This window comes from Moschus berezovskii, chromosome 6, assembly GCF_049115385.1.
Source record: "Moschus berezovskii isolate FMDL1 chromosome 6, NW_MosBer_1.0, whole genome shotgun sequence".
In the NCBI taxonomy this organism is placed as follows: domain Eukaryota; kingdom Metazoa; phylum Chordata; class Mammalia; order Artiodactyla; family Moschidae; genus Moschus; species Moschus berezovskii.
This window is the reverse complement of record NC_142465.1, coordinates 84900610-84922223: the sequence shown is the minus strand read 5'-3', so window position 1 is coordinate 84922223 and position 21614 is coordinate 84900610. Positions and strand designations below refer to the sequence as shown.

General features: G+C 38.9%; 1 protein-coding gene across 3 annotated transcripts in view; it reads left to right on the top strand.

Moving 5' to 3' along the window:
* The window catches only part of FAR2 (fatty acyl-CoA reductase 2), a 193375-nt gene that overhangs the window by 131464 nt on the left and 40297 nt on the right, over positions 1-21614 (top strand). For all 3 annotated transcript variants that reach the window (XM_055394128.2, XM_055394129.2, XM_055394127.2), the window contains exons 2-3: positions 2919-3147; positions 21236-21411. In XM_055394128.2, coding sequence (XP_055250103.1) covers positions 2959-3147; positions 21236-21411 — 365 coding nt within the window. In that variant the 5' untranslated portion in view covers positions 2919-2958. The remainder of the gene's footprint in view (positions 1-2918; positions 3148-21235; positions 21412-21614) is intronic.

Here is a 21614-nt window from a genome sequence, read left to right as displayed (position 1 = left end):
TATTTGCTTTATCCAGCTGTTTATCTTAAGAACTTAGAGTCTGGCATAGCAGGTGCACAGAATTATTTGAGTGAATCCATCAATGAATGAATCCTCCAAAGGCAAAGAGTTCTGCTCAAGAACATAGATTCAAGATGCTCGAAAGTATAAATCACGACTATAATTTATACCATATTGGACTATAATTTATACCAATTTGGACCATAAAGAAGGCTGAGCACCAAAGAATTGATGTTTTCAAATTGTGGTGCTTGAGAAGACTCTTGAGAATCCCATGAACAGTAAGAAGATCAAACCAGTCAATCCTAAAGGAAATCAACCCTGAATATTCACTGGAAGGACTAATGCTGAAGCTGAAGCTCCAGTACTTTGGCCACCTGATATGAAGAGCCAATTCATTGGAAAAGACCCTAATGCTGGGAAAAATTGAAAGCATAAGGAGAAGGGAAGTGACAGAGGATGAGATGGTTGAATGGTATCACCAACTCATGGAACTGAGTTTAAGCAAACTCCTAGAGGGAAGGACATTGAATGACAGTGAAGGACAGGGAAGCCTGACATGCGTTGCAAAGTCAGACATGACTTAGTGACTGAACAACATAAAAAGTCATTATTTGTTAAGGAGTCACTGGAGTTAACTTGGCTAGAGCTAAAGAGGCAGGGTGTTGACTTTTTCACTTGTTTTTTGTTCTTCTTTACAAGCTCTGATGTCCGGGCCAGTCCCTGGAGTTGTGTCCTATCAGATGCACACAAATGGCCAAGAATTGGCTGCAGGAGGCACAATCAAGGACAGAAAGGAAGGTCTGCTCTCACACGACGGCCTTGCTTCCTTCAAAGCTCCACTGCTTCTGGTCAGCAATCTTGAAGCCAGGCTTAAAGACCAAACACTTCTGGTTGCATTTCTATAACGTGGAGTGCTTTTTCTCAGAAGTCACAGCATCCAAGAGCTGCATCTGGCATCCCACCACCAGACTTGCTCCTGGAAATGATTTTCTCTAAATACAACTGCAACTGAGGGACTTCCTTGGCGTCCAGTGGTTAAGACTTCACTTTCCAATGCAGGGGGTGTGAGTTTAATCCCTAGACCGTGAGATAGGATCCCACATACCTCACAGCCAAAAAACCAAAATATAAAATAGAATTGATACTGTAATAAACTCAATAAAGTCTTTTAAAATGATCCACATCAAAAAAATTTTGTTTTAATAAAATAAAACTGCAACCGAATTTAAAAATTACATCATAAGTTTTAAGCTTTGATAACTGTTCTCATCTTTGGGGTTGCAGGTTTGAGGCTACTCCCAACCTTATGAGTACATTCTCCTACACTGAATTCCTTGTATTATTCCTCCATACGACATCCTACACCACACCTTGGACCTTTGCTTTTGATCTTTCCTTGGACTGGAATGCCCTTCAGTTCAGTTCAGTTCAGTCACTCAGTCATGTCCAACTCTTTGCGACCCCATGAACCGCAGCATGCCAGGCCTCCTTGTCTATCACCAACTCCTAGAGTTTGCCCAAACCCATGTCCATCGAGTTGGTAATGCCATCCAAGCATCTCATCCTCTGTTGTCCCCTTTTCCTCTTGCCTTCAATCTTTCACAGAATCAGGACCTTTTCCAATGAGTCAGCTCTTCCCATCAGGTGGCCAAAGTATTGGAGTTTCAGCTTCAGCATCAGTCCTTCCAATGAACACCCAGGACTGATCTCCTTTAGGATGGATTGGTTGGATCGCCTAGCAGTCCAAGGGACTCTCAAGAGTCTTCTCAAACACCACAGTTCAAAAGCATAAATTCTTTGGCACTCAGCTTTCTTTAAGTCCAACTCTCACATCCATACATGACCACTGGAAAAACCATAGCCTTAACTAGACGGACTTTTGTTGGCAAAGTAATGTCTCTGCTTTTTAATATGCTGTCTAGGTTGGTCATAACTTTCCTTCTAAGGAGTAAGTTTCTTTTAATTTCATGGCTGCAGTCAGCATCTGCAGTGATTTTGGAGCCCAGAAAAATAAAGTCTGACACTGTTTCCCCATCTAGTTGCTGTGAAGTGATGGGACAGGATGCCATGATCTTAGTTTTCTGAATGTTGAGCTTTAAGCCAACATTTTCACTCTCCTCTTTCACTTTCATCAAGAGACTCTTTAGTTCTTCTTCACTTTCTGCCATAAGGGTAGTGTCATCTGCATATCTGAGGTTATTGATATTTCTCCTGGCAATCTTGATTCCAGCTTGTGCTTCTTCCAGCCCAGCGTTTCTCATGATGTACTCTGCATATAAGTTAAATAAGCAGGGTGACAATATACAACCTTGACGTACTCCTTTTCCTATTTGGAACCAGTCTGTTGTTCCATGTCCAGTTCTAACTGTTGCTTGCTGACCTGCATACAGGTTTCTCAAGAGGCAGGTCAGGTGGTCAGGTATTCCCATCTCTTTCAGAATTTTCCACAGTTTATCGTGATCCACACAGTCAAAGGCTTTGGCATAGCCCTTACCTCAGTCATTATCTCTTTATAAGTTTGACCACTGGTGTCACATTCTATAGAGGCCTTCCTAAAATTTCCAGATCCTTCTATGCACCCTTTCTTTGTTCTTTCTTTGGTTTTAGAATTACCATGTAATATTTAATAGTTTCTAGGAATCTGCCTCTTCCATTAGACTACAAGCAATTCCTTGAGAGCAGAAACCACGTCTTACTCATTTCTTGCCCACAGTTGCTGGCATGATGTCAGGCATCAAGATTAATCTCAATAAATATTGATTGAAATGAATCATGTTGCCAATAAACCATGATGCTATCACTCCATCTGACCCTTTCCTGCCTTCAAAACTCCTGGAGATGCCAGTAACAATTTAAATGACTGCATTTTAGCACTTCTGAGAATGTAATCTTTTGTTATTTCTCTTTCTTTTCAGGAACCTCTTTCTGAGGCCATAGAAGACAAAGGGAAGAATCATGTCCATGATTGCAGCTTTCTATGGTGGCAAGTCCATTCTCATTACTGGGGCCACAGGCTTCTTGGGCAAAGTGTTGATGGAGAAGCTATTTCGCACCAGCCCAGACCTGAAAGTCATTTACATCCTGGTGAGGCCCAAGGAGGGCCAGACACTGCAGCAGAGGGTTATCCAGATCCTAGACAGTAAGGTATGCCTTATGGGAAGAGTCGTGGGGGATGGTGACTCACTGCAATGTTCCCTTATAGCCCCAGCTGCAGATGGGACCCAGAATACTGGGCAGGTAGAGGAGAGGAGACAAAACAAAACAAGAGAGCAACCAACAGCTCATGGAAATCTATGGTAGAATGCAGGAAACATCTTTCATTTCTGGAAGGTGTTTAACTGGAAAAAGAACCTTGAAAAAGGTTTCACTTCACTTTGAAAGAGCCATTGTGCCCTTTCCCTAATTTGCTGTATGTTGAAACCAGCTCTTGATTGGATTAGAATATGCTGGTGGAATAAAGGAGAAAATGAGGTCAAATTTGAGATTCCTTGGGGGAGAGGGACTTCGATGGAAAATATACTGTAACTGAGTAAACCTTCTGAAGGAAAAAAAGAAAGAAATCTGTGGTGTTTCCCCTTAAGAGGGGAAAGAGTGCTTAGATCCTGTCCAGGGCAAATAAGCAGATAATCTAAATATATTCTGCAAATTACCAAGAATCAAAATGCTAAAACTCTCCAAGTGGACTCAGTTCAGTTCAGTTCAGTCGCTCAGTCATGTCCAACTCTTTGCAACCCCATGGATTGCAGCACGCCAGGCCTCCCTGTCCATCACCAAATCCCCAAGTTTACTCAAACTCATGTTCATTGAGTCAGTGATGCCATCCAACCACTTCATCCTCTGTCATCCCCTTCTCCTCCTGCCTTCAATCTTTCCGAGCATCAGGGTATTTTCAAATGAGTCAGTTCTTTGCATCAGGTGGCCAAAGTATTGGAGATTCAGCTTCAGTATCAGTCCTTCCGAAGAATATTCAGGACTGATTTCCTTTAGGATGGACTGGTTGGATCTCCTTGACTGTCAAGAGTCTTCTCCAACATCACAGTTCAAAGCATCAATTCTTTAGTGCTCAGCTTTCTTTATGGTCCAACTCTTACATCCACACATGATTACTGGAAAAACCATAGCTTTGACTAGATGGATCTTTTTTGGTAAAGTAATGTCTCTGCTCTTTAATATGCTCTCTAGGTTGGTCATAACTTTTCTTCCAAGGAGTAAGTGAGTGGACTCGCCAGGCTTCAAATCTATCAAAAGTTCATCCAAACTCGTCCTTAATTTTCTTCTAAATTGAGGGTAGCTTTCCTCCAAATTTTTGGAGAGTCATTTACATATTTTATCATATCATATTATTAATATAAACAGATATGATTACTAAGTAGCCATGCAATAATACCTTCAGTTGTCTAAATGCTGCAAGTTGTATACTTTATCTATGATAACTTGACATTTCTCTTACCCCACTTCTGTTATCCTGTAAATTCCGCTAAGGGATAAACATACAAATGAAATACATATGTGAATGAGTGTTTGAGTCTCAAACTCTCTCACTCCCTTCCCAAATTATGAATATATCACCTCATGTCTTACTTTATATTTGAAAGCTTTGGTATGAAACACTTTATCAATGTGTTGTCGATTTATACCTCTTACCCTTCAGCTTGCAATGTTTAAAAACAATGACCTCGTAGGGTTGCCATAGGAGTTAAAAATATGTGTCTGGAATGTATAAGGTTAGCAAAAGGAAGATTTAAATAAGAATTTTTTACAAAGTCTCCTTTCCAGTGTTTAGGCCTGCTTACATCTAACAGAGATGTGTATCTGATAGCACAGCACATTATAGACACCCAGTAAGCTTGATGACTATATTTTTATCTGCTGGTACCAGCATGAGGTTTTGTATAAACCATCATCAAGAGAAGCACAAAAGTCTCTCCTGTATCTCATGGCCTAACTCAGCTGTGGGACAAGTAATAATAGCTGACACTTACTGGATACTTAGTACGTGGCAGACATTACTCAATGGCTTTTCCATGACTTGCGTGCTCAATTTAGTTGTGTCTGACTCTTGCCACCCCATGGACTATAGCACACCAGGCTCCCCAGTCCATAGGATTCTCCAGGCAAGAATACTGGAGTGTGTGGCCATACCCTCCTCCACGGGATCTTCCCCACCCAGACATCTAACCCATGTCTCTTGTTTCCTGCATTGGCCGGCAGATTCTTTACCACTAGCGCCTCCTGGGAAGCCCCTTTCATGTCTTATCTCATTGATTTTTCAACAATGCTGTAAAGTAAGAATTATTAATATCCAAATTTGATAGATGAGATAAATGAGACCAGAAGTATTAAATTACCAAAGATCTGTGCTTAGTCACTCACTCGTGTCCAATTCTTTGTGACTTCCAACCCAGGGATTGAACCCAGTGTTCTGCATTGCAGGCAGATTCTTTACCATTCTTTACCATCAGAGAAGCCCACCAAAGGTCACACAGCTCACCAAAGGTCATGCAGTTAGTAAATACGAGAGTTAGACTTTAGAGACCCTACCCCAGTCTGGCTCCAGGGCAAGTATGCCTGTGTTGTAACTAATTGTCCTTAAGAATAAAAAAAATAAAAGACTGATATGGCATAAAACCAAAATCTAGAAGAAACTCACAGATCTCTCTTTTCATACAGCTTTGCTCAGCTGTACATCCCTGATGGACTTTGTTTTCATCACACATTTAGCTTTGTAGTCAGCTTATGAATTTCTAGATAAATATTGTAGCAGTGAATCTTGTGGTCAGCCCAGTCTCCACCTCCTAACTCTGAGACATTATTTTTGTTATGGAACTCTTGATTATACTATTAATAACATTTGTGAAACTGACTTGCAAACCTTTAGCCCTGTTTTCACTGTTGAGCTATTTATAACTGTCAGCTGTTAACTTTTATAGAGAGTGGTTCTCAGACTGTGGTCTCCCAACCAGCAGCATCAGTATCACCTGGGAGCTATCTGTTGCTATCGGATGGTGCTTAAGAGCATGGGCTTCAGAAGCAGATTGATTTGGGTTAGAATCTCAGCACTACTGATTATAATCCGTGGGACAGTGTGCAAGATATACACTTTACTGAGCCTTAGTTTCCTTATCTGTAAAATAGGATAATAATACTTTACTCACATACATATATGACAATCTTTGAATGATGAGAGCTGGCTCTCCCTAAAGCTATCTTTCGAGATTGATGGAACTTCTTTTCTGGAAACCCTCAGCAAAATTTGCCTTACATCTCATCAGTTAGGGTAGGTTATATATCAATTTCTGAACCAACATGTGTGGCCTGAGGTATGCCATATACTAATTTGTTTAGAAACTCCAGATCTTAGCCTATCACTGGTCACGTGGAAATTCTCAATAATCTCACAGAGAATCTTAAATTAGGGATATAAATCAGTTATAATTTATTAAGTTTACAGGGAGATCCAAGCTGACATATGGGTTGACGAGGCAAAATAAATTTCTCTGTGTTTTGTTAATGTAAAATATGAAATACTACTTTGTGGAATTTTTAAAAATTTATTTATTTATTGACTGTGCTGGGTCTCCATCGTTGCATGGGCTTTTCTCTAGTTGCAGCAAGCAGGGGTTATTCTGTAGTTGCAGTGCATGGGCTTGTCACTGCGGTGGCTTGTCCTTGTGGAGCATGTCTCCAGGGCATTCAGGTTTCAGTGGCTGCAGCACATGGGCTCAGGAGCTGTGACTCCCAGGCTCTAGAGAGAAGTCTCAATAGTTGGGGCTCATGGCTTAGTTGCTCCACTGCATGCACGATCAATCTGGATCAGGGCTCCAACCTGACTCTTTACCACTGTACCACCAGGGAAGCCCCTCAGCTTTGTATTTTAACTGATCTGAAACATACCCATAAATTTGTCATCTCCAATGCAGAGAGACTGTAGTGAAGTGTTAGTCGCTTAGTTGTGTCTGACTCTTTGCAATCCCACGGGCTGTAGCCCACCAGGCTTCTCTGTCCGTGGGATTCTCTAGGCAAGAATACTGGAGTGGATTGCCATTCCCTTATCCAGAGGATATTCTTGACTCAGGGATTGAACCCAGGTCTCCTGCATTGCAGGCAGATTCTTTACCATTTGAGCTACAGGGAAGAAAGAACGTGGTGATACTTAAAACCAAGAAAACTACATTCAGCAGCCATCTGCTAAATCCCTCAGTGCTCAGAACTTTCCATTTCTAGACCAGCAGTTGTCTTCCAGTTGCAATTTTAAAACATTTTCTCCAGATCTTTCAAGATAGCCCTAATAGAATCAAATCTAGCATAATTTCCTGTAAGCAGTCAATCTCACTACCTTGCTAAGCCTTCCTTCACACAGGCTCCTAAATTCAACTTCAGAATAAAAGGTATTTTTCCTTTGTCACTAAAAAGTATTTCTTTTGTCTCAAAGAGACTTTGCTGTTACAGCAACACTACTGAAGATATCTATAAATGAGTATAAACTGAACAATTACTTTGCTGTTACAGCAACACTACTGAAGATATATATAAATGAGTATAAACTGAACAAATGCTCTAGAAATTGAAATATTGAAATATGGACATTTCTTCCTGCATCTCTATTTCTGGTTTTGTAGCAAAGGCATTAATTATGCTTCCACAGATTTTGACTTATGTGGTCAGATAGAAGGACAGGGCCTGAGCTTCATAAAAAGAGACTGATGTAGTTTAATATTTTTGCAACATTTCACTAAAAAGTGAAAATATTCCATATGAAGTCTAATCTTCCTCTATTTGGTTAGACTTTGGAGGGAAACAGTGTAAGCTGGTTATTCCAAACATTTGGGACCCCACAACCAACTTTCCAATATAGGGTTCTATTTAAAGGAATATACACAGACAACTTTGGTACAGGAGACCTGGATTTGATCTTTGGGTCAGGAAGAGCCCCAAGGAGAAGACAACTCACTCCAGTATTCTTGCCTAGAGAATTCCATAGACAGAGGAGCCTAGTAGGCTACAGTCCATGGGGTAACAAAGAGTTGGATGTAACTGAGCAACTAACACTTTCACTTTCAGACAGCAGGTAATCAACCAAATTTGTTCAATGAATGAGTTTAATGTATTCCAGTTCTTCAGACCAGTCTTTTACTTCTATTGTGTGACCACTCTTACCCTAGGTTTTTTACTCTGAAAAGTTTTCCTGTATATGTTAGAATTTCTTCTGGAAGGCCTCTGATTTTACAAATTTTTATTAAATATCTTCTGTGAATCAAGACTCAGTCTAGAGTCTGCCATTGAATTTCATTTGGACATAGAGTGATTTAAATGTACCCATGCCTTATTCCCAAGAAAGACCTGGTATCACTTTTAAGCAGTACTTGTCTCCTGTCACACAAAAGAGATGCATGAATTCTTATCGAGCTATATTAATAGTAATACAGTGTGCTTAAAAGTAGATTAATAGTATCGAGCGTGCAAGGCTTGGAAACTTTTCTTTAAAACATAATAAATAAAAATGTTACCAGTTTGCCTTTGGTTCCCATTGTATTCAGAGGAAATATGATCAAGCCTATCTATTAAAAGCCTGTCCCCTCGATCTATTAAGACTTGCTCATCAGTTTCATTCTTTTTCTTTCATGGTATGGATAGCAACCACCTCTCACTTCCTGTTTCCATGCCTTCAAAGGGAGACAATTAAGTGGGAATGCTTTGGAAAGAAGGTTATTTTTAACTATTTGGTCATGTAGGACTGGGGCTTAAGAATCAAAAGGGAGGATCAGTTTCCTCACATGTGACTAAGATCCCTGAGTATTTTCAGAGCACTTAAAGGAACATATCCATTGAGGTAAATCTATCTGAATTAATGGCAGATTCTTGAGGACTTTCTCACAAAGATAAGGTGGCACTCAAAAAAACAACCAGACATATATATAAGTACTGTAAAATATATATCTATTGTAGTATTACGTACAGTAGCAAATGTGGAACCAGTCTGAATGTTCCTCAGTAGAGGAAAGGTGCACAGATGTGTTGGACTGTTACGCAGGCACTGAAGTTTGTATTTTATAAAATATTAAATAACACGAGAAAGTGCTTATAATACATTCAGAACCAAAAAATATGCAAAGTAACATCCAGTGTAATCTCATGTAATGAGCCTAAATAAATGCTGATGGGATCTTGGATTAATTTTAGTTTCAGATTATAACGAGCATGTTTATTTTCATGGTGAGGGAAAAAAGTACTGTCTTTTGTAGTGGAAAATCAGAACAATAATCATTTTCCAAACAAATTCTCTAAATACAATCACAATGAAGATGTTTTATTTATATTGTGGGAGAAAAAGCCCACTTTTTAAGATGGTAAATAAATAAGGGAGCAAAACAATCACAAATTTCTAAAATTATGGAATCAGTTATAAGTTCAGTTGATGTTTAGTTTTGAGATTTTATCAAAATAAACTAGTTTGATTTACTTTTGATTAAAAATATGATTCTAAGCCTATAACACTGTTTTTAAGAAAGATCTAATTTCTTTTACAAAATCTGAGTTTCTAGAGGAAATAAGCCAAATTTCCAGTGTTGACATGTGAACATGGTTACCACAGACCCATTTATGGGTCGCCAGGAATCCCAAGGTGCCTGCTTAGTCCCTTATTGTGAAAAATGTGCCCATTTAGCTGAACCAACCAGCTTTCCAGCTAGGAAAAACAATTTTCAGCAGTGAAATTTATTTTATGTTGCTATCTAGAATATGGCTTTGTTTAACAAGACATGATTCTTTCCCACTACAACAGATAATTGGTTGCAAATCATTCAGTTGTGAAGTTCAAAGTGTTGAGAGCATTTTGAGGTTTTTTAGTGCCTTAAAGATGTGTTCCTTTGTACAACAATAATGTCCCATTTATATCCATTTAGTATCTTAAGTTGGTCATAACCTACTCTGAATAACTCTTTAAAAAAACATCAAGAAGACAATATCGATATCTGAAAAATAAAACCACAAGTAGATGAATTTATATTGAGTGAGGTAGTTAATTAAGAGTGAGGTCAGAATCTAAAAAAAGATGTTTGAGAGAATATCAGAAATGGCTGGGCTTTTCCTCTTAAGCTATAGTAATTAGGTAAGGCAAGGATTACGGTGAGATGTTGCCAGGTTTAGAATGCAGCATGTGAGAAAACCAGGCAACATTCAGGATTTTACAGGGAAAGGCTATCCTGTATTATGTCACTGGGAAGTGGATTTATAAACAAAAGCAGAGCTTGGAAGATTGCACTGGATATTTCAAGTCAACTTCTCTGGAAAAATGCGAATTACTCAATAAGCTTTCAGTACCTTTAAGATAAACCTACATTGAAATATCCTGGAGAGCTTTGGGTAGTAAATTAGGCTGGGACACACATGGGGCCTTCGGTTCATAGAACTCATTATATTTAAGACAATAGAAGATAGCAAAATTCCATGAAATATTTTATTGAATCCTTTTGCAAAACTATCACTGTTTGGTAGTTTTTAAGAAGACATTAGATCCCTCAGGGGGAAAATAATGCATTTAAAGAAATTAACTTCTACCAAATAACATCTGCAAAGAAAAAACAAGCACTCTGACATCACTACTATTAAGAAGCACCCAACAGTAAAGTGGGCTTCCCGGGTGGCCCTAGTGGTAAAGGACCCACCTGCCAATACAGGAGATATAAGAGATACAAGTTTGATCCCTGGGTCAGGAAGATACCCTGGAGGAGGGCATGGCAGCCCACTCTAGTATTCTTGCCTGGATAATCCCATGGACAGAGAAGCCTGGTGGTCTATAGTCCATAGCGTCACAAGAGTCGGACACAACTGAAGCAACTTGCGCAGGACAGCACACATACTGTAGCTTCACCCTTCCTTCCTACAACAGAAAAGTTAATTTCATATAATATAAAAGTTCCTTGTTAGTTTAAGGAAGAATAACATTTTCATGTTTGGTTCAGGCTACCCTGTGTAAAAGTTGCTTGTTTACAACTTCCAGAACATGAATTTCTGATTAATATTAATGATTCTGTTATATCTCTATTTAAAGCAAAGACAATTTAAAAAAAAATTTTGTATTTAAATTCCCAAAGTCAGTTTTGTTTCTTTACTATATTTTTCCTAAGAAACTAATGATCCCACAAAAAGCAAGAGGCTTTTATAAATTTGGGACAACTATAGGGAATATAACCTTTCCAGGAATTAAAATTTCCCCATGATTAACAGACACATACTTTTGAAAGGGTATAACTGGTTCTCAGTTTGACAGTTACTCAACTCAAATTAGTTGAAGCATATTAAGCCTCCCTGGGGCTTCCCTGGTGGCTCAGAGGTTAAAGCGTCTGCCTCCAATGCGGGAGACCTGGGTTCGATCCCTGGGTCGGGAAGATCCCCTGGAGAAGGAGATGGTAACCCACTCCAGTATTCTTGCCTGGAGAATCCCATGGACGGAGAAGCCTGGTAGGCTACAGTCCACGGGGTCGCAAAGAGTTGGACGCGACTGAGCGACTGAGGAACGGAAGCCTCCCTTCCATGGGTGATTTCTTTCCTTTTAAGAAAAAAAAAAAAACCTTTTAAAATTGATTTTGTCTTAGGGATATTCTCTAAGGTCCCAGAAACAGAAGTAATTTATTTCTCAATCTCTTGTTTTCTTTTACAATACCATTCACTAGTTCATTCAATCACTAGCATGATTTTACATGTCCAACTTCTTTCCTTCTTTTAAAATTTCTTCCAATCATACTGTCTTTTTCTTAAACGCTTCATATTGCCTATACTGATTTCACTCCAGAAGTCACCAAGCCACAGGATTCAGCATGACTCTAAAATATATTCAGTTTTTAGAGATATATGGATCACATGGCATAATCAGAAACCTTGGGTGACCCAACACACACAAATACACACGCATACTGTCTGATTAGCACATTTTGGAAGTGGAGTATTTCTGATGGAAACAGAAGAGAAGTTTTCCTATTATAAGAAACCTACTAAGTGGTAGCCACAATGCTAGGCATCCGACTTTTATTACCCTATTTAATCTTCACAAAACTCCATGGTATGCCTTATTGCTGCAACACAGATAAGAAATTAATCCAAGAAAGTTGTCACCTATCCAAAGAAGTGGCAAAGCCTATTTTAAATGCAGTTCTCTTATCGCTAAAGCCTATTTTTTTTCTCCACTGCATTGCTTTACCACCCCTAGGAAATTAATTCCTCTAACCAGGTACTTATTTTGAAAGAACTCTGTGAAAGTGGCTTTTGATGTGGGAACAAAATGATGAACTGAGCCACCTCTAGCATTTATTACAGATTCTTCAGTAAAGTGAATTATAATTTGGCTAAATGCAAAATTGTTTTCAACGAGAGCAGAATATGTATGATATAGAAGTTGTTAACAGTAAATTCTAAGGGTTCTCACCCCAAGGAGAATATTTTTGTTCCTTTTTTTCTATCTTTTTATTGTTATCTCTATAAGGAGATGGATAGTAATTGAACCTATTGTAATCATTTCACAATATATGTAAATCAAACCATCATGCTATACCTCTTAAGCTTATATAGTGATGTATTCCAATTATTTCTGAATAAAATTGGAAAAAAAGAATAGTAGAAAGGAAAGAATAGCAGAGTATATACAAATTATTAGTTCTCTGAGATCACAGAATGTTACAGTCCTTTGACATTTTAGATAAACATGCACACAAAGACACTGAGGCCCCAAGAAATGAGTAACTTACCCCAGTCACACAGCTAATAAATGGCAGGACTAGGCTACAAACTCTGGCCTTCCTGAATCCAAAGAGCCAAATCCAAATTAGGTTCTTTCTAATACACCAGTTGTCCTCATCTTCAGTGTGTATCAGAGTCCCTAGTGAACCTGTACAAAGTACAGTTGCCCAAGCTTCAACTCAGAGCCAGGTCAGAATATCTAGGATTGGTACATCTGGGTTTTTGTCCTTTTAAACAACTTCTCAAGCAACCCTACTGTATGCTAAAATTTGACAACCATAGTACTACACTTAAGACTGCTTTGTGGTCCTAGAGAGCAGTCCTCATGAAAGCAGTAAAAACTTCTAGGTTAATCCTTTATATCTTATGGAAGTTAGCAGTGAACTGGCAAAATTCTAACATTTTGTGAATCTTTACATTAGGTATGATGGTTTTTTGTCTTAATTTACTTGTACTTATTTGTATTTAATTGTACTCAACTTTAGATTATATATATCATTTTAAAATAAGTCTCTTGCTTAAGAGTTGACTTGAAAAATTCATTCACTTGTTTTAACTCAGCACTCTAAAATTTCAATCATAAATGTTCCAGGCTCTCCTTTTCATTGAGATACCAGATATTTCATAGAGATTGCCCTTTATTTTAAGAGACTCACCTATTTTGTTTTACAAAATAAAAATGTTAAGCAAATTTTGGGGGGTTATTATGATTAAATAATAGTTATATTGAAGAGAGGAATCAGTAAACTGAATAAAGATCAAAACCTCTCATGATTAAAAAAGAATGATAACCTATAGTAACCTTTAGAAGGTAGTAACCTCCTAGATGCCTCCCAAGTGAGATCATGTGGATAACAAATTGACTGTAGAAGTCCAAGTTCAGGGCTTCTACATTGTTTCAGAAGCATTATATAAATGTCATTCCCCTCAATTTTTGCCCAAGTCCTGTTTTTAATAAAAATGCAGTCATAGTATTTGGCCACATAAGTCACACCTCAGTTTATTGAACCCCCAAATTTCTCTGTGAATTTTTTTCTTAGGATTTTCAAGTTTCTCTCTTGCATCAGGGCTATAAGTAACTATTGCCAAAATAGTCTCTCATGTTTAAAAAACAAATTGAAAGAGAAATACTTGTCTGTGTAATATCAAATCAATAAAACACTCCTAAACTTTCTAAGAGAAATGTATTGCTTTATTATCAGTTCAAAAGGTTTAGATCATCTCCCAGCTATTATCTTTCAGTAACCACAGAAATGTATCTTCCATCTGTCAAGAGCATGGTTTACTAAAATGAAAAAGCAGCACTCTTGAGTGTTCAAACATAGCAAGTAGTTATTCAACTCTTTACCTTCTTAGCCCTATGCCATTAAATAAAGAATATATGAGAAGGAAGATGATGAACTCTTAGAATCTAAAATAATTATATTACATTCTTTATTAGTGGGCCTTCAATGAAATTTAAAAAATTTTATTTTTTAGCTCATTTTTATTCCACCTATTTTTTGCCTTTAATTGATGTTTTGTCCCCCACCTTACCCCTCCAAAAAAAAAAAAAAAACTTTCAGAAGAGCTGATATCTATTGAGGATCCATTTGCATCATTTTGTCTGTCCTTTAGTCTTGTCATTATTACAAAAGAAAAGGGTCTGCTCTGAGCTTTTCCATATCCCCTACCCTTGGCAGTTAATACAGAGGATCCATAGATCACTTTGAGTCTTCTTTTAGCAGTAGTTACCTTCTTTTATCCCACCAACACAAAAGAGCTGGTAACCAATTTCAGGAATCAACCTCTCATTTATAGTTCTATTACTGTTCTTACAGTGAAGAGTGAAAATGTTAGTCGCTCAGTCATGTCCAACTCTTTGCAATCCCATGGACTGAGGCCCACCAGGCTTCTCTGTCCATGGAATTCTCCAGGCAAGGATACTGGAGTGGGTTGCCATTTCCTTCTCCAGGGGATCTTACTGACCCAGGGACTGAACCCAGGTCTTTGGAGGCAGATTCTTTGCCATCCAAGCCATCAGGAAAGCCCATTCTTAGAGTAATTACTTTCAATTTAACAAGCAAAATTTGAATTGTTTCAATGAACTGGGTGCTGTCAAGCATAAAGTGATAAAAGAAGAATCAAAGAGTTTACAAACCAGAGGGTGAAATTTATGTGCAGAATTTTAAAATGGACATGAATTTTTGGAGTCGGTGTTAGAGTCTCTAAGTATGGGATTGGACCATCAGCCTTATCTTTGGAGATGATTAAGAAATACAACTCTTGGTTACATACCAAACTTATTGAGTCAAGATTTCTGAGGGTGGAGTAAGGGCATTGTGGGGAGAGAGCAAATTAGCCAAGATGACATGTTCAGGCCCTCTCACCCCACATTTTGTAAATAATGACTAAGTAACAGCTGAGATCATTTATAACACTGCACATGCGCAACACAAGGCACTCACGTGGTCATGAGCTACTTTGTACTGTGGGCATATAAGAGCTCTACCTTGAATGTGGTGGCTTCCCTGGTGGCACAGACAGTAAAGAATCTGCCTGTGGTGTGGGAGACCCAGGTTTGATTCCTGGATCAGGAAGATCCACTGGAGAAGGAAATGACATTCCACTTAAGTATTCTTGCTTGGAGAATTCCATGGACAGAGGAGCCTTGTAGGCCACAGTCCACGGGGTCCCAAAGAGTTGGACATGACTGAGCGACTAACACTTCACTTCATTTCACTAGAACATGGTGGCATTACTGCTGCATCACGGCTGTGTCTGCTGTGTTGCTTCAGCCACGAGAGGAGAGAATGTAGCGTGTCTACTGCTATGGCTGCAGCATCGGCCAGGAGAGAATAAATGTGTCTGCAGTTCCTATGGCTTCTCGAGTCTTCTTCCAGCCTCTTAACTTGCACCTTGCCTATCCTGGGTTCAGTGAACAGTTTAAACAGCGAGACACTTGGCACTGTGGGCAGGATCAGCAACAGAGGCATCATTTTCAATTGGTCCCTAGAATTTTCTTTTGCCTATACAGTTTGAAAACCACTGATGTCTTGTAACTGCCCTGGGCTGTTAAAGAAGGAAATGAGTCATACACAGTTGTTCATCAGTTATTTGTGTTAACAATGCAACTAAGGAAGTTCTCAGCTTGGGATCAGTTAAAATCAACTTTGAAACCTGATGTGAAATGCAAACTCCTGGGCAGGGCCCAGTAATTTCTTACTTTGTGAGCTTGGTATAGGGTCCAGGATTTTTTAAGATGCATATCTACTGATTTCAGTGCAGTTCACTTGGGGATAACATTTTGAAAAGCACTGACCTGTTGCATGGCAGTTGGCTGCAATCTCTAGCACTCTATTTAGCTTTGCCAACATTTAAGGAGTATTATTTTGTTAGAAGCTACAGCCATATGCTGAGATGATTCCAGATTAAAAGTTCGTTTATCATCTGAGCCACCAGGGAAGCCCATTCCTGACTATGGCAAGTCATATTATCAGTTCAGTTCAGTCGCTCAGTCGTGTCCAACTGTTTGCAGCCCCATGGACTGCAGTATGCCAGGCCTTCCTGTCCATCACCAACTCCTGGATTGAGTCGGTGATGCCATCCAACCATCTCATCCTATGTTGAGCCCTTCTCCTCCTGCCTTCAATCTTTCCCAGCATCAGGGTCTTTTCCAGTGAGTCAACTCTTTGCATCAGGTGGCCAAAGTACTGGAGTTTCAGCTTCAGCATCAGTCCTTCCAAAGAACATTCAGGACTGATTTCCTTTAGGATGGACTGGTTGGATCTCCTTGCTGTCCAAAGGACTCTCAAGAGTATTCTCCAGCACCACAGTTCCAGGACATCAGTTCTTCAGCACTCAACTTTCTTTATAGTCCAACTCTCACATCCGTACATGACTACTGGAAAAACCATAGCTTTGAGTAGCAGGACCTTTGATGGCAAAGTCGAGTCTTTGCTTTTGAATATGCTGTCTAGGTTGGTCATAGCTTTTCTTCCAAGGAGCGAGTGTCTTTTAATTTCATGGCTGCAGTCACCATCTGCAGTGATTTTGGAGCCCAAAAAATAAAGTCTGTCACTGTTTCCACTCTTTCCCCATGTATTTGCCATGAAGTGATGGGACCAGATGACATGATCTTAGATTTCTGAATGCTGAGTTTTAAGACAACTTTTTCATTCTCCTCTTTCAGTTTCATTAAGAGGCTCTTTAGTTCTTCTTCACTTTCTGCCATAAGGGTGGTGTCATCTGCATATCTGAGGTTATTGATATTTCTCCCAGCAGTCTTGATCCCAGTTTGTGCTTCATCCAGCCCAGCATTTTTCATGATGTACTCTAAATATAAGTTAAATAAGCAGGGTGACAATATACAGCCTTGACGTACTTTATCCCCAGTTTGGAACCAGTTGCTGTTTCATGTCCAGTTCTAACTGTTGCTTCTTGACCTGCATACAGATTTCTCAGGAGGCAGCTAAGGTGGTCTGGTATTCCCATATCTTGAAGAATTTTCCACAGTTTGTTGTGATCCACACAGTCAAAGGCTTTGGCATAGTCAGTAAAGCAGAAGTAGATATTTTTCTGGAACTCTCTCGCTTTTTCGATGATCCAATGAATGTTGGCAATTTGACCTCTGGCTCTTCTGCCTTTTATAAATCCAGCTTGAACATCTGGAAATTCAAGGTTCATGTACTGTTGAAGCCTGGCTTGGAGAATTTTGAGCATTACTTTGCTAGCATGTGAGATGAGTGTAATTGTGCGGTGGTTTGAGCATTCTTTGGCATTGTCTTTCTTAGGGGCTGGAATGAAAACTGACCTTTTCCAGTCCTGTGACCACTGCTGAGTTTTCCAAATTTACTGGCATATTGAGTGCAGCCCTTTCACAGCATCATCTTTCAGGATTTGAAACAGCTCAACTGGAATTCCATCACCTCCACTAACTTTGTTTGTAGTGATGCTTCCTAAGGCCCACTTGACTTCACATTCCAGGATGTCTGGCTCTAGGTGAGTGATCACACCATCATGATTATCTGGGTCTTGAAGATCTTTTTTGTATGGTTCTTCTATGTATTCTTGCCACCTCTTTTTAATATCTTCTGCTTCTATTAGGTCTGTATCATTTCTGTCCTTTATTGTGCCCATCTTTGTATGAAAAGTTCCCTTGGTATCTCTGTCTTGAAGAGATCTCTAGTCTTTCTCATTCAACTGTTTTCCTCTATTTCTTTGCATTGATCACTGAGGAAGGCTTTCTTATCTCTCTTTGTCATTCTTTGGAACTCTGCATTCAAATGGTTATATCTTTCCTTTTCTCCTTTGCCTTTCACTTCTCATAGCTGTTTGTAAGGCCTCCTCAGACAGCCATTTTGCCTTTTTGCATTTCTTTTTCTTGGGGATGGTCTTGCTCACTGCCTCCTGTAGAATGTCACGAACCTCCGTCCGTAGTTCTTCAGGCACTCTATCAGATCTAATCCCTTGAATCTATTTGTCACTTCCACTGTATAATCATAAGGGATTTGATTTAGGTCATACCTTCATGTTCTAGTGGTCTTCCCTACTTTCTTCAATTTAAGTCTGAATTTGGCAATAAGAAGTTCATGATCTGAGCCACAGTCAGCTCCTGGTCTTGGTTTTTATACTATATAGAGCTTTTCCATCTTTGGCTGCAAAGAACGTAATCAATCTGATTTCAGTATTGACCATCTGGTAATGGTCATATTATCAGGCCTGGCTAATATAGTAAAATAGGACCCTAATTATTACTGTGGCTTCAGTTGATGCAGCCAATTCATTGATTTATATCAGTGGATTGTAATCAATATCACCTCAAGCAGAATACTTAAACTTCTTTTAAAATTACATTATGTTCATTCAGATATCCCCTCTTATTTGAAAATATAAACCCATAAATAGGATGCTGATTATGACTTTATTTCCTGAAATAGTAATTATCTCCTAAAACATAAATGCTGTAAATGTATCTTGGTGCTGTTCAACACTGCACAGGTGGTCTGAAAGTATAGCACAATTTAATAATATCCTCTGACTTTTAAAATTACAAAAACCAGGGACTTTCCTGATGGTCCAATGGTTAAGAATCTGCCTTCCAATGCAGGGGACTTGGGTTCTATCCCTGGTTGGGGATCCCACATGCTGTGGGGCAACTAGACAGCCCAAGTGCAACAGCTAGGGAAGCCCCTCCATCCACAACTAGAGAAAGCCTTCACACCCTAACAAAGACCTGGCACAGCTAAAGAAAATTTAAAAAATAAAGTCATAAAAGGCAAAGGCAACAGAAATTGTTTGCATGACAGCTTGCATCATCTGTGACCAGACCCATTGCTAAAAGCGTAGACACTGAGGTCATCTTCCATGTCTTGCTCTCAAGCAGCCAGAAGTCTTCACCGGCCAAAATCAGACTCAACAGAACCCCAAATAGATTTCTCAAGAATGAAATCTATCATGACTCAGAAAGAGCCTCCTGTAAATTCAGTTGTTAAAAAGGAGGATAACCATATAAATGTGGCATAAACTTATCCAAAAATATCCAACCTGTGTCTGTTGTATAATTAACATGAACTACAAAAGAAATATTGATGCTGGAGAAGACTCTTGAGAGTCCCTTGGACAGGAAGGAGATCAAATTAGTAAATCCTAAAGGAAATCACCGACTCGATGGACATGAGTTTGAGTGAAACCTGGGAGTTGGTGATGGACAGGGAGGCCTGGCGTGCTGTGATTCATGGGGTCGCAAAGAGTCGGACACGACTGAGCGACTGAACTGAACTGAAAGGAAATCAACCCTGTTATTCACTGAAAGGACTGTTGCTAACCACCTGATACATAGAGCCGACTCATCAGAAAAGACCCTGATGCTGGGAAAGATTGACAGCAGGAGGAGAAGGGGACAACAGAGGATGAGATGGCTAGATAGCATTATGAACTCATTGGACATGAATTTAAGCAAACTCCAGGAGATAGTGGAAGAGAGAGGAGGCTGGCATGCTGTAGTCCATGGGGTTGCAAAGAGTCAGACACGACTGAATGACTCAACAACAACAACACAAAGGAAAACGTTTGACTGTGAAAGCAAATATTAGCATGCTTATGATCCATTATGACTGGAGAGCTGTTAAATGTCTTTCAAAAGAATTGAAATGACCTTTGTTGAGAATGTCCCTGAGATGCTTTATCAATCTTAGATGTCAAAAAAGCATTGAAGAGTGGCCTAACTTTAATTATTTTCTGGATTATGGTAATACAGTATTAAAAAGGCTGACCCTATAGTGCAGGAAAATAGTAGCTTGGAGACAGATGTATATTATCCTGCCAGGTCAGTATGTGGATTTAATTCTCTTCCCTAGTTGGCTTCATTAAATTTCCAGTATGTCCTCTGAACATGATCCTACCTGATACAAATGAAATATGATTTCTGTAAATACCTGAAATCAGCTTCTTATTACCCAACAGAGAAGCCTGGGGTAAATATCTAGAGGAAAGGAGAATTCTTCTGCTAAGGATCAAGGAACAGATGAAAACATTCTTTTGGAGTTAAAAGGGAGAGGAGGATTGTTTGTCTCCACTACTATATTAATATTAAACAACATCCTAATTTTCTCTGCTCTTAACCTTTCCAAACGTTTAACCTTACTTTTCTTGCCCTTACTTTTCACATACCAAACCATTACTACAATAAAGTTTCATTTTATCAAAGTAGATTGGAACCAAGATGGTTTCATTAAAATTGTTATTTTCTGAGAAAATGAAAAATACCAATTCAACCTGAGAACTTCTGTTTGGAAGGGAAGATAGAGACTGTGTTTTACCTGAATAATTGTAATAAAAGCTATATCTTTCCTTTTCTCTTTATAAATAAATTAGAATATTAAAAAATCAATTAAAATCCGATAAAAAGTACATGAGCTCATGTAATCCTCTTACTAGACAATAACTGCCATTTATATGTTAGAATGAGATTATATAAAAATTTTATTTGTTTTACCATTACAAATTTGCTTAATTTTTTTTTTCTAATTATCTTTGTGCTTCTAAGACCTCTTGTTAATCTGGTCCAATTAACCAAGTTGTTTTGAACCTGAGCTTATGCGACCTCCTTAAAGGCTGGTGATTTTGCTGGTAATTTGTCGAGGTATATAAAGGCTGGTGAGTTTGCTCTGAAAACAGTATCTCCCAGGCAGAAATGGAAATAATCACCATGTTTAAACACAAAGCTGTCTTGGAAGGGAAGAGAGGATGGTGCAAGTTACGGATGACTTACTACCACTCCTTCACCCAGGAAAAGTTCAAAATACACTCCTTACTGGTCACTGGAACTCACTTTTTCTGAATGTTTATCAAATTAAGAGGAGCAAGAATTATTCTAAGCTGACCCTGAACTGCATGAAATATAGCAGATGGCTGTCATATTATTACAACTAATAACCAGTTTTTGTGAATTAAAATGAAATGTCAGTGAAAATAAGAACGTTGTTGGTGATGATGATCGTTGATGATTTATATGTTTTAGCTGTTTGAAAAAGTCAAAGAAGTTTGTCCAAATGTGCATGAGAAGATCCGACCTATTTCTGCAGACCTCAATCAGAATGACTTTGCCATCAGCAAGGAGGACTTACAGGAGCTTCTTTCCCACACAAACATCGTCTTCCACTGTGCCGCTACCGTGCGCTTTGATGACCACCTCAGGTAGAGTCCCAGTCCCCTTTCATGACTTGTATTACACGTGTGTGTGCACACGTATATGTAAGTTTTTCATAATTTCTATTTTTAAAAAAGAGATATTCTCAACGAAAACAAAGGAGTAAATCTTTTCCAGAATCTTACCATCCACCTATAGCCATTTAATATTGTGAAGACCATCCATTTCAAACTTTTCTTTATGCATCTGT